Genomic DNA, 14519 nt, shown 5'->3' with positions numbered 1-14519 from the left:
TGTTGAGGCAGATGAGGTTAAGTTGATTAAAAAGGTCAGCCAAGAGGGCACCTCTCAGGCAGATTCTGGGAGAACTGCAAAAGGGGATGGTTTGAATTAAAGTCACTCAGCAGCAAAAAGGGGTGAGATAGCTGCACAATAAACTGGATGAAGTCTGCCTTGGTGGCATCGAATGATGGAGGTATGTAAACAGTACAAAGGGAAAAGGTTAAGTGAGGAAGGAAAATGCAGACTGCAACAGCTTGAAGCTGTGTAGTAAGGGAGATGGGTTGACTATTAACATGATCCTGTATGAGCAGCACAACTCCCCAGTGAGATGGAATGTCCTCCTCGGGGGCAGGGGGTGGTGGGGGAGGTCGAAGTGAAATGGGAAGGAATGCGAGAAGCTGGAGGATTCTGCTCTATGAGATCTACAGAGGTGTCAGCATTCTCCTTCTGTCAGTCTACAGAGTCAAGGGCAGAAAAACAGAGGTGCGCACCGGCGACACAGAGGTCAGCCAGGTGACTGTATCACGTGGTGACCTCATCAAAGAGGATCTCCGAGTTGGCAAAGGGGCAGACCATTTGCCTTTGTTTGAGGTCTTGGAGCCTTTCTGATTGGCAGAGGAAGACTAAGATGCGTGTTGGCTGGAGGGAAATAGGAAGTCTTTGTGGGAGTATTCCTTCTGTCCTTTCCCCCTGCCAGTTGTGCAGCAGGTGACTTCACCCCATGAGGTGAAAGTTTGGTGGCTTGTTGCACAGATGACGTAGGAGATGGGGATGCTACCATGGCACTTGGCAATTTGACAACCATGGTGCTGAATCTGAGCTCACACGTTTGTGTGGCCATGTCCTTCACGGAGCGAGATGTATGAAGAACAGTCCTGTAAGTGCTAGATGGTAGAATGCAGGGTTTGCGACTAGCCAATAACTTGCAAGAAACCAAGTAAGACACTTTTTCCTTTACCCAGACCTTCTGGACAGCCCGCTCATTGTGATACATGGGAAAATCTTGAGAGGAGGCAGCACGGTCGCCATTGATGTTGATACAGTGGGGAGAAGGAGTTGGACAATTGCCCTTGTCAGCATCCCTTCCACATGTTACACATTTGGCCAGGTGCTGACAGGACATTCAAGTGTGGTTGAAATGATGACATTGGTAGCAGTGCACCGGATTCAGAATGTATGCTCAGACTGTAATAACTTCATAACTTGCTTTGATCTTGGACGAAAGCACCATTCTATCAAATGTGAGAAAAAGAGTTTATGTGGACATTAAGGATGCATCTACATTTCAGTCACCCAAAGGACTGCAATGAGACCCTGTTCAGAGAGGTATGTTTAGATTTCTTACTCCATAAGACCATCGAGCAGCCTAGTGTAAATAACACCACGGGAAGAATTCAGAGTTATATCGGCCTTGACACAAACAGTATAACTCTCAAGGACCGAAGTGGCAAGCCATTGTTGTGCTTAAGAATCAGAAGTAGTGCCATTGCACAAATGAGAGCAAGATTTCACAGGGCTGGCAATTGCATTCACCTTTCAAAATAAGAAACAGATTTACTGTTGTGAAGGACTGACATGGAAATGATTTGCAGATGCTTACTGTGAAGAAGATGATTGGCTCATTGCAAGAAAATCCCCCACAACTGCCAGCATCTTCGATGGTGCGTTCCTTCCAACTGCCCCCCCCCCCCCCCCCCCCGCCCCTTAGATAGGAGCTCACCCACCTTAGCACCTTAGGTGATTGTTCACACGTCAAGTCAACCTCCTGAACACCTGAAAGAGGGACAAATCAGCAATTTGGGAAGGTAGCAGCTCAGGCAATCACCCATCCTGGGCCTGGTCTGCATGAGGAGGTATGTGTGAACCCTACCTGTTGACCTGGGGCTGGGAATTACACATTACCAGTCACCTGTTGAGTGTCAGACATGTGGGCCAGCCTTGAGGAGCACACAGGGAGGAAGAAGGAAAAGAAGAGCCTCAAAAGCCAAAGCAGAGGAAGGATAGGAGAAGGAAAAAAGGAACAAAAAACAGTGAAGAGGCTGTTCCTATGTCAGCTACTGAAAATGTGGAACACATTCCCAAAAACACCCTAGACATGTCCCCCAAGGGAGGAGAAAAGGAATAGCAGGAGGACGACATGTAGCACGGAGGGAAAAAGATGCTGCAAATGTTGGGGCCTCTTGGTAGCCAAGCATGAACCTGCCAAAGAGTGGCGAGTCGCTTGAGGGGGCTTCTGAGTGTTCTGCCAGTAAAACACCATCTTTGATTCACCTGCACCATAACATTTTCTATGTGATGGTTCCAGTTTAAGTTGTTCATAAGTGTAATCCCTAGGTATTTGGCTGAATCAACAACCTTCAAATTTTTATGACTTATCATGTAATGAAAATTTAATGCTTTGTTTTAGTGCTCATGTGCAGGACCTCCCAGTTTTTATTATTCAGGTTCAATTGCCATGTTTTACATCATGCAGATATCTCATCTAATTCATTTTATTATAAATTTTGATCTTCTGAAGACTTTACTAAATGGTAAACAACAGCATCATTGGCAAAGAATCTTACAGGGGTGGTCAGATTATCTCTTAAACTGTTTATATAGATTAAGGACATTAGAAGGTCTATAACACTTCCTTGGAGAACCCAATACATCGTTTGTGTTTTATCAATGACTTCCTGTCAAGTATTATGAACAGCTTTACATTTATGACTTTAATGAAACAATATAGTACACATTACATAATGCATATTTTATTTTTTTGTCACTTTTAGCTACAAGATGGCAGTGCTAAATGGTTTTTATTTTTATTTCAGTTTCTTATATAAAGTTTACTTGACCAATGTAACAAATGCAGATTTAGGCCAATCAGATAAAACATATTTTGATACCAAGCCTTTTCTTCTGAATATTTTGTGCCATTTCGTCTCAAAACTCATAATGATTTTTACTGAAGTTTGTGATACCTGGGAGTGTTTTCAATTTTATATTTCTCTTACTCATAAATAAATTATGAAAATGTTTTTCTATATTTTAGCTTTTTTACTTTAAAATATAATGAAATGAAATAATATCTTACAACGTAATTTGCCATCATTTAACTCAGTCATGTAATAACAATTGCCATGTGTACTTACAAAATCTCTGCTGTTTATTTAAAGTGCTTCAAGGCATAATTTATTATTCAATATGCAAATAGCCAACTTTCTATTAAGAAAACACAGTTAACTTCACTAGAAACAATTCTATTTGATACAAAATACATTTTTTAATTAGTGGTTATTTCACATATCTTTTATAACTAATTCAGCTCTTAGATGTTTTTAATTCATAAAAATTTACCATTTTATCTAAATTTTCACTGTTATTAAAACTAGGTGTTATTACTATATTTAGTTTGATAATACATAATGGTTTTCAGAAAATTCTGGCAGCAAATGTTAGTTACAAATGTCACCAGAAGTGCACCAGATAGATAGTTCTGTCTTCATTACATACAAAATAGTAAAATAGTTTGTATTTTGTCTATCACAGAGACACATCAGATTTTACATGTCTTGCAAACAGTTTATAGTTTTTAAGTCTTTTGTTCTGTGTCCAAGGAATAGAAATAAGTGTCCAAGGAATAGAAAAGCAACTGGAATCACTCAACAGAGGAAAGTCCACTGGACAGAGTATGCGAAAGAACTTGCCCCCCACCCCCTTCTAACAGCCGTGTACAGCAAGTCTCTAGAGAAACGGAAGGTTCCAAATGATTGGAAAAGAGCACAGGTAGTCCCAGTCTTCAAGAAGGGTTGTCGAGCAGATGTGCAAAACTATAGACCTATATCTCTGACGTCCATCTGTTGTAGAATTTTAGAACATGTTTTTTGCTCAAATATCATGTCTTTTTTGGAAACCCAGAATCTACTCTGTAGGAATCAACATGGATTCTAGAAACAGCGATTGTGTGAGACCCAACTCGCTTTATTTGTTCATGAGACCCAGAAAATATTAGATACAGGCTCCCAGGCAGATGCTATTTTCCTTGACTTCTGGAAGGCGTTCGATACAGTTCCGCACTGTCACCTGATAAACAAAGTAAGAGCCTACAGAATATCAGACCAGCTCTGTGGCTGGACTGAAGAGCAAACAGAACACCGCATGTTGTTATCAATGGAGAGACGTCTACAGACGTTAAAGTAACCTCTGGCATGCCACAGGGGAGTGTTATGGAACCATTGCTTTTCACAATATATATAAATGACCTAGTAGATAGTGTCGGAAGTTCTATGCGGCTTTTCGCGGATAACGCTGTAGTATACAGAGAAGTTGCAGCATTAGAAATGTGGAGCGAAATGCAGGAAGATTTGCAGCGGATAGGCACTTGATGCAAGGAGTGGCAACTGACCCTTAACATAGACTAATGTAATGTATTGCGAATACATAGAAAGAAGGATCCTTTATTGTATGATTATATGATAGCGGAACAAACACTGGTAGCAGTTACTTCTGTAAAATATCTGGGAGTATGCATGCGGAATGATTTGAAGTGGAATGATCATATAAAATTAATTGTTGGTAAGGCGGGTACCAGGTTGAGATTCATTGGGAGAGTCCTTAAAAAATGTAGTCCATCAACAAAGGAAGTGGCTTACAAAACACTCGTTCGACCTATACTTGAGTATTGCTCATCAGTGTGGGATCTGTACCAGATTGGGTTGACAGAGGAGATAGAGAAGATCCAAAGAAGAGCGGCACGTTTTGTCACAGGGTTATTTGGTAACCGTGATAGCGTTACGGAGATGTTTAGCAAACTCAAGTGGCAAACTCTGCAAGAGAGGCGCTCTGAATCACAGTGTAGCTTGCTCACCAGGTTTTGAGTGGGTGCGTTTCTGGATGAGGTAGCGAATATATTGCTTCCCCCTACTTATACCTCCCGAGGAGATCACAAATGTAAAATTACAGAGATTCGAGCGAGCACGGAGGCTTTCAGACAGTTTTTCTTCCCGCGAACCATATGCGACTGGAACAGAAAAGGGAGGTAATGAAAATGGCACATAAAGTGCCCTCCACCGCACACCGTTGGGTGGCTTGCGGAGTATAAATGTAGATGTAAATGTAGAACTGTGTGAGACTGTAGTTCTTTGAATCAAATGTGTAAACTTTGTTGTAAGAATGTTGTGGTGTGAACTTCATAAACTGTTTAGTGTAAAAATGTGAATTCCATTGTAATGTGGCATCTTATTGTGCAGTTTCTTTACTCATCAAGTAACTGCACAGTACTGTAGCTAAACAGTAACAAGATATGAAGAAAATAAACCAAATTATCAATGCACAGTGACATACAGGATGTCCCAGGAGGAATGGTCAGTATTCAAGAATATATAAGGAACTATCATTCTAAGCAAAGAAACCTGGTAAATATGGGATCTAAAATGTATACACAGAGAGTACAAGCACTTGTTCATCTTTGCTACTGAAAAACACATATCTCTTACAGAACAAACGGTCACAGCTCTTACGGTATGCATATAACAGTCCACGTTTACTACACTTTTTCGCTTCAAATGATTGTTCCTATCATATCGCTGAATACTGAACAATCCTCCTGGGAAATCCTGTACGGTGTTCTTTTCTGCTATCAATATTCCATCATACCATGTAGCACAATGAGAACTACATTTCAACAAAGACCTGCAAGACCTTCTACTAATAGTTCAGTCCATCCACTTCTCTTGCCCAATAACGTTAGATGTACTAAATTAGCAAGTAATACGCTATAAGAATGCATCACTAAATTAAACATTCTCTAACATGCATCATACAACAAACAAATAAGAATCATTTCATAGTGAATGGGAAGAGGTTGGTTTCACCATCTATTAAGTTATGGACAGAAGATGGTCCTTATGTGCAGCATATGGATATGAGAGTTTAGTAGCTCATTTTCTTAAAACACACATGACCATTTGAGAAGACTGATACTGGTAACCTAAAAATAAATGTGACTGAGTCTGGCAGTAAAAAACGTTTTGGCAAAGAATAGCACTGACCTAGAATAAGGCTCTTAAGTTTTTTCCCCAATGGACACATGCTCTTACTGCTGTAGCAGAAAGGTTTTTTTCTTGCCCTAATAACACAGTAAGCTGGAACCATCCCATTTGCTATGATTACCCTCCTATTAATAATAATTTTCTTTCTTTCTTAACTGTCAGTTAAATATGGGTATTCACATCATGTATATGTAGTGTATGCCTAAGTCTGTCCAAACATTATTCACAGTATATCTTCTGATAATTCATTATTCCCCTGAAAATTTTGAGTTGCTCATAGCACTAGTATATTTAGTTTCACTAGAAACTTTAAAAGTAATGAGTAATGAGTGACTGAATTTATCATAATGACAAGTAAGGATAGATTTTGATGGAGCTTACCAGTGATATCAGGCATTTTGACATCTGTTAGCAAAAAACTAATACTCCAGACTTAACAGCAATGTGTTCTAATTTTCCTGAAACTAATTAACTTATGAGATAATTGGTACTGAAGTTTGGAAACAACCAAAATACTGTTGCCCTGTGTGTCATTATGCCTATTAGGGTCCCATGTTGGACACTAACTTTTGTTGTCCAATTTTCCTAGACAAAGTGTCACCCTTCATTAATGAATTTCATACTTAATTAAGAATTTGCCAAAATTAATATGACTGGTTATACATCTCAGTATGGCTGTCATGCTGATAAACAGTTAATATGCAGTAAAGGCACACAAAATAGTTCTGCAATCTTTTGTACTTCACTACTTGTTTATTTTGTAAACCAAGTTATTATTCAAACATACAGCTCACTCCAGTTAATGAAATCTAACCCAGCAGTTTTTCAAATCATTATGTAGTTACCAAAATTCTAAATTGTTCATACACAAGTCTCTATAACGTCAACCTCTTGATATGTTCATACACCAGTCTTTGTAAGGTGAACCTCATGATAAAATCTCCAATCTTGGGCTAATTGGTACACAAGTAACACCTATGTAACAAGCCTGCAAAAGTCTGTGTATTGTGCTCAACATGATGACATTCCTGTGAAAGTTAGGACTTGGAAATCTCAGCAGTAACATCTACAAAACAAATTGCATGTATTCACACACCCACTGTATCTGTGTGGCTTACTTAACACATTGACAGAAAAAACTAGTGTCTGGTATTAAGTTTTGTGAGTTTTTCCTTCAAGTCGATGTGTGAATAATTTGGACTCTGGTTATATATTGTCTCAAAGTGAACTTTCATTCATTTCTGTCACATATCAGGAGATATTGTATGTCCACTGCTTACAGAAGCTTGAAATTTAGTGCAGACTTCAATGTGAAATGCTTATAATAGTTTCCAAAACGAAACTTTGTTTTGAAACCTGGTAGGAAATCCAAAGAGATTCTGGTCATATGTAAAGTATGCTAGCAACAAGACCTAAGCAATGCCTTCTGTGCATGATAGCAATGGAAACACTATGAATGACAGTGCTACTAAAGCACTTACTATATACAGTCCTCTGAAATTCCTTCACCAAAGAAGATGAAGTAAATATTCTAGAATTTGAATCAAGAAAAGCTGCCAACTTGAGTAACTTGGAAGTAGATATCCTCAGAATAGTGAAGCAACTTAAACCACTAAATGAAATCAAGTTTTCTGACCCAGACTGAAACCACTTAGATTCCTTTCAGAGTATGCTGATGCAACATCTCCATAGTCAACAATCATATACAATCACTTGCTCGACAAAAGATCTGTACCCAAAGACTGGAAAGTTGCACAGATCACACCAATATTCATAAAAGGTAGTAGGAGTAATCCACTAAATTAGAGGCCCATATCATTACTGTTGATATGCAGCAAGATTTTGGAGTATATATTATATTCAAACGTTATCAATTACCTAGAAAAGAACTGTCTATTGACACACAGTCAACACATATTTAGAAAACATTGTTCTTCTGAAACAAAACTAGCTCCTTACTCATACGAAGTGTTGAGTGCTGTTGACAAGGGATTTCAAATTGATTCTGTATTTCTAGACTTCCAGAAGGCTTTTGGCACTATACCTCACAAGCAGCTTGTAATCAAATAGTGTGCTTATGGAATATCGTCTCAGTTATGTGACTGGATTTGTGATTTCCTGTCAGAGAGGTCACAGTTTGTCATAACTGACAGAAAGTCACAAAGTAAAACATAACTGATTTCTAGCACTCCCCAAGGTAGTTTTATAGGCCCTCTGCTGTTCCTTATCTATATAAATGATTTAGGAGACAATATGACCAGCTGTCTTAGGTTGTTTGCAGATGATACTGTCAGTTATTGTCTACTAATGTCACAAGAAGATCAAAACAAATTGCAAAGTAATTTAGAAAAGATATCTGTATTGTGTAAAAATTGGCAATTGATGCTAAAGAATGAAAAGTTTTAAGGCCACTCACATGAACGCTAAAACAAATCAGTCAATTAGACGTAAAGACCATAAATTCAACTAAATACCTTGAAATTACTATTACAAACAACTTAAATTGAAAAGAACACGTAGAAAATGTTGTGGGAAAGGTGACTGTTGGCAGAACACTTATATGATTTAACAGATTACTCAAGAGACTGCCTACACTAATGCTTGTCTATTGTGAAGGTGGTTGGATGAACCCTCTACCAGGCACTTAAGTGTGATTTTCAGAGTATCCATGTAAATCTAGATGTAGATGTAAATAAATTGATGGCACTGTAATAATGTTACCGTTGAGTCTTAACTCGAATATGTGTGTACTGTTAACAATTTGTCAATAAGAAACAGATGTGTGGTGCAATGAAGGTAACTGTTTCCGAAAATTATTTTTTGTAGGAAATGGAACTGGTGAGTGTATTACATGTACTGCAATAAATGTGGAAAAGCCAAATTAATTAAAAATTGTGTGGATACATTATTGGACTATTTCCCACAATACCACTTTTGCAGCAGTTCAACAAACTTTCTTCAATGAGACACTGATGGCAGAATAGGGTTACGCTGGTAGGTCATTTCCAACCCTCATTGTACAATAAGGAAAAAGGTGAACTACTGTTCTTCAGAAAAGCTAAAAAAAGAATGTGTAAATAAATGTGCAAATTATTGGACAAATAGCGACAAGTCAAGTCCATATACTGGTGATAACAATACACACAAAAGAATAGAAAGAAAAGTTGAAGGAGTACTTGACAAAGACCTGCTTTCTTTTGGGAAGGGAAAGGTACTGAGGAAGCAAGTCTGATGGAAGCTGGACTGAAGTAAAATAAGGATACTTTCCTAGTGTTTGTGAACTTAAGAGAAAGTCATTGATAATGTACGGTGGAATATGATGTTTGCAATTCTTAGCATATTGAGGCTAAGCAAAGACAAAACTGACAAACAGGAGACTAACAGTTTGCTTAACATCAAAATTGAGAACAAAATAGTGAAAGAGAAATCCAGAGAATAAGGAACAAAGTATTTGAAATGTGGTGCTATTGGGAAAAAAAGAAGTGACAGAATCATTTGATTTAAGAAGTAAAGTTACACAGGATAGCCACAGAAAGAAATAAATCAGTAGCATATGGCATAGGCCAAGAGAGCTTTCTTCAATAAAGAACTCTATGGTTGTACTGAAAACATGTGCTAGCCTGAAAACATTAACCAGTGCATACTACGCTTAAGTACAAGCCCACCTAACTTATGGTGTAATATTCTGGGTAAATTCTCCAACTGCTCTGAGCACATTCAGAATGCAGAAGAGAGCAATGAGGACTACTACTGGGAGCAAACCCAGAGACTCCTGCAAACCCATCTCCAGAAAGTTGGAAATCCTCACACTGCCTTGCCTCTACATTCTCGAGACTCTAAAATTTTTCAGAAACCACATAGTGCTAACTGACCCCAGAGTCATAAAAAATAATGAAATACATGAACACAACACCAGGAAAAACACAAATCTGCATGTTATACGTACAAATACTCAACTGTGTAAAAATGGAGCTTTCCACATGGGCCTCCAACTGCTCAACAATCTTCCCACTCATGTTGAGTCCATCAAAGACAACATAAAATTTAGGAAAGCCGTGGAGCCATATTTGTTGTGTCAATGTTTTAACTTTGTAAATGAATACTTAGAAAGTAATCTTGTTATTTGTGTTAAATTGAAAACACTGAGCAATATAATACATTAGGATACTATAAGCCCATGTTAATATATTTTAACAATGTTAATTGATATTTTCCGATGTCTGCAACACACTGTGTACCATCAGATCACATGGAATAAATATCAGATATTTATTGGGAAATGAGGAAGACATTCCTAAGACTGCATGTCTGGAGAACAGCATTCTATGAAAGTGGAACATGGACCATTGGAAATCTATAGAATAAGGAACTGGAAGGAATTTAAATGGAGTGCTACTGAAAAATGTAAAAAAATGTACATGGCAAATACGTATGAAATGTAAAAGAAATAAAAATGGTAAGCAAGGAAGGAAATCAATGGAAGATCCGTTTTACCAGACCAGTGGACAGTTAAGTGGGACACCTTCTATGACATCCATGAATAGTTAATTGGGTACAGGAAGGAGCACAAAAAGAGCAAAACTATCAGACGCAAATGGAAAGTAGAATATGTGAAACATATGTTAAAGGGAGTTGGGCATAGTAGTTATATAGAGATGAAAAGATCTGCACAAGTTAGGAAGAGATAGAGGACAGCAGAAAACCACTTGAAAGACCAGAGATTTAAAGTGAAAGAAATGACAGACCAACAATGCTAGGGGTACACACCTCTTTCCCTCTGCGATGGTCTGCACCTTGTAGCTCTCTGCCTCAGCAGGCAGACGCACAGTGGCATTGAGCTCCCGCTCCTTGCGCTCCACCTCCTGCGCTTCAACCTCAATCTGTTTGCGCCGTTCCACCACCTCGATCTGGATCTCCTCATTGCGGATGTGCTGGCGGATCTTTGCCGCCTGTAGCTCGTAGGCCAACTGTGCCTCTGCTTTCTGCAAAGTACCATCCATTATGCTTACTACATAAGTCAGAAGTGAAAAACGAATATGTGCTCCAGTCACAAGTGCTAAGTCACAGTTTTTCCCCATTTACTAGTTTACAAGCAATAAATAAAATATTTATTAACTAGGAGGCAGATTTTCTGGTGATGACGTAACTAAAGTTTCCATTGTTACAAAAAAAATATATGTAATAAACAAACATAAGGCTATTGATTATAAACCTTCATGATTAAGGCTGTAAATATGTGAAGTCCAAAATTTTTAGGGTCTTTGGGATGATTATACACAACACCTGTAACACTTTTAGAGATGGAGGTGAGGGTTAGAGAGAGAAGGGGGTTGCTTGTAAGCACCATCTGAAACACATGAATCTACATCTACATCTACACCTACATCACAAGGCACTGTTGGTGAGTGGCAAAGAATACCTTCCTGTTCCACTCACAAAAAGAGCAAGGGAAAAATGACTGTCTGTATGCCTCCGTATGAGGCCTAATTTCTCAAATCTTACCTTTGTGATCGTCACATACAATGTATGTTGGTGGCTGTAGGATCATTTGGCAGTCAGATTCAAATGCCCGTTCTCCAAATTTTCTAAATAGTGTTTCTTGAAAAGAATTTTGCCTTCCCTCCAGGGATTTCCATTTCAATTCCGGAAGCATCTTTATAACACTTACATGTTGTTTGAAGCTACCAGTAACAAATCTAGCAACCCCCATCTGAATTGCTTTGATGTCTTCCTTTATCTGACCTAGTACAGATTTCAAACACTTTAGCAGTACTCAAGAATAGGTCACACCAGTGTCCTATATGCGGTCTCCTTTACAGGTGAACCACACTTTCTTAAAATTCTCCAAATGTACTGAAGTCGATCATTCACCTTCTCTGCCACAGTTCTTTCGTGCTTGTTTGCTTTCATAGTGCTTTGCAACATTGTGCTCAGATAATTAAAAGGACTTGCCTGCCTCAAGCAGGGCATAGTAACACTCTAACCGAACATTACAAGTTTTTTCTTCCTATGCATCCATATTAACTTACATTTTTCCACATTTAGAACTAAATGCCATTCATCACACCAACCAAAGTTTTGTCAAGTAATCTTGCATGCTCCTACAGCCATTCAACTTTGACACCTTACCGTACACCACAGTATCATCAGCAGACAATGCAGATTGCTGCCTATCCTGTCCACCAAATCATTTATATATACAGAGAACAACAGCAGTCCTCTCACACTTCCATGGGGCATTCCTGGTAATACCTGTGTCTCTGATGAACATTCACCATCCAGGACAACAAACTGGGTTCTATTATGTAAGAAGTCTTCAAGCCACTCACATATCTGTGAACCTATTCAGTATTCTGGTACCTTTGTTTACAGCCTGCTGTGGGGTGCCATGTTAAATACTTTCCACTAAACTAGAAATATGGAATCTGCCTGTTGCCCTTCATCCACAGTTTGCAATATATCATCTACGAAAAGGGTGGCTGAATTTCACATAAGTGATTCTTTCTAAAATCATGCTGACTTGTGAACACAAGCTTCTCAATTTCAAGAAAGTTTGTTATCAAAACAGTATATGTTTATGGATTCTGCACCAAAACTAAGTTAAGGATATTGATTCATAATTTTGTAGGTCCATTCTTTTACCTTTTTTATATACTGGAGTCACCTCCCCTTTTTCCATTCACTTGGGATTTATTCTTGGCTAGAAACTCATGATAAATATGAGTTAGGTAAGGGAACAATGTCATCAAGTACTACTTGTATAATGAAATTGGGATTCCATACGGACCTGTTGATTTATTTGCTTCAAATTTTTCGGTTGTTTCTCTACACCATGGATGCTTATTATTATATCATCCATACGACACTCTGTTCAATGGTCAAATGATGGCATATTTGTATTATTCTCCTGTATGAATGACTTACAGAAAGTGAAATTTAAAACTTTGGCTTTAATTTTGTTATCTTCAACTGCCACATCAGACTGGTCAACAAGAGACTTAATGGAAGCCTTAGAATCACTTAGTGACTTTAAATATGACCATAATTTTCTTGGGTTCTCTGCCACACCTTTTACTAAGGGGTGATGGTGATAGTTGTATGCTTCATGCATAGATCTTTCCACAAATGCATGCATTTCTGCTAACCTTTGCTTGTCATTATTTGTGTGTTCCCTTTTGAGCTGATAGTGCAACAGCCTCTGCTTCCTCAGCATCCACCATGAAACCATGGTGGGTCTTTTCAATCCTACATCCACTTACTAGGAACATAACTCTCCAGACCACAATTTACAGTGTGCTTAAACTTTGGCCATAATTCCTGTACATCTATCTTACTGGTACTAAGAGATGTAAATTCATTGTCTCTATGATATGCTAACAACTGCTTATCTGCCCCATCTAGTAGAAATGCTATCCTAGGCTTCTTGCTGATTTAGTGACTTTCATAATCTTAGCTGCTATAATGACATCATGATCACTAATCCCCTTTTCTATACTGACACTGTCACTAAGGTCCAGCCTATTTGTAGTTACAAGATCTAAGATATTTCTATTGTGTGTGGGTTGGTGAGCTACCTGTTCAAGATAATTTTCAGAAAATGTGTTCGAAGGTATTTTGTGTGAGTGTATCTGTAACATCTGCCCCCACAATGAATTCATAGAAATCCCTGTCTATGCTCGGCAGGTTAAAGTCACCTCCAACTAGTACTGCATGATTTCCATGCTATGGACCATAGTCTTTCTTTGAATGTCTCTAGAAATGTCACAATGTCACAACAGAGTTGGGTGGCTGGTATAAACATTAATAAAGTTCACCTGAACTTAATGCAGATGAAGCTTACTATCTAGGAAAAAATACAGTATGGTAATGACACACATAGCAGAATTAAAAAAGTATATGAAAATGAGAAAATCTGCTGCATACAAATAATCAAAAATTTGCATTCTTAATCACAATTAATAAATTACAGGAGCAGTCTTAAGTACGGAGGATTTGAGTTCACCATGTTTCTCTTGAGGACAGATTAATGTTGCTTGCTTAAGGGTGAACTCACTCAAGAATTCATTTATTCTTGAACATGGGGTGGAAATCAAAAATATTATGTATAACCAAGTATTGTACTAAATTAATATTACAAAGCATTTGTATAATATTTTATAATTTGTATATTTCATTCATACCTTTAAAAACTTAATAAGAAACTATGTTTGTTTTTATATGTAATAAATTTTATCATTTTCTTCTATAGGACTGGGATAAATATAAAATGGGGCAACACTAGGTAACCTGTCAGTGATCAATGAAGAACTAAATATCACTGTGAATTTCATATTGAACTTACATGGGAAAAAAAGCATGTGAATTTCATGAATCACACCTACCTAGACAGTGTGCTGAATTTTCTTGATGCCTATAACAAAACATTCCAACTTGTCTAGAAAAATGCACTGACTGACTATCAATGTTGTCACTATCAATGTTGTCATATTGTTGCCTCTA

General features: G+C 38.0%; 1 protein-coding gene across 2 annotated transcripts in view; it reads right to left on the bottom strand.

The window, feature by feature from the left end:
* LOC126284826 (flotillin-2) overlaps positions 1–14519 on the bottom strand; it is a 357637-nt gene that overhangs the window by 44462 nt on the left and 298656 nt on the right. For both annotated transcript variants that reach the window (XM_049984046.1, XM_049984047.1), the window contains one exon: positions 10788–11002. In XM_049984046.1, the coding sequence (XP_049840003.1) occupies positions 10788–11002 (215 nt within the window). The remainder of the gene's footprint in view (positions 1–10787; positions 11003–14519) is intronic.

Source organism: Schistocerca gregaria, chromosome 8, assembly GCF_023897955.1.
Source record: "Schistocerca gregaria isolate iqSchGreg1 chromosome 8, iqSchGreg1.2, whole genome shotgun sequence".
In the NCBI taxonomy this organism is placed as follows: domain Eukaryota; kingdom Metazoa; phylum Arthropoda; class Insecta; order Orthoptera; family Acrididae; genus Schistocerca; species Schistocerca gregaria.
This window is presented reverse-complemented; position numbering and strand designations above follow the sequence as displayed.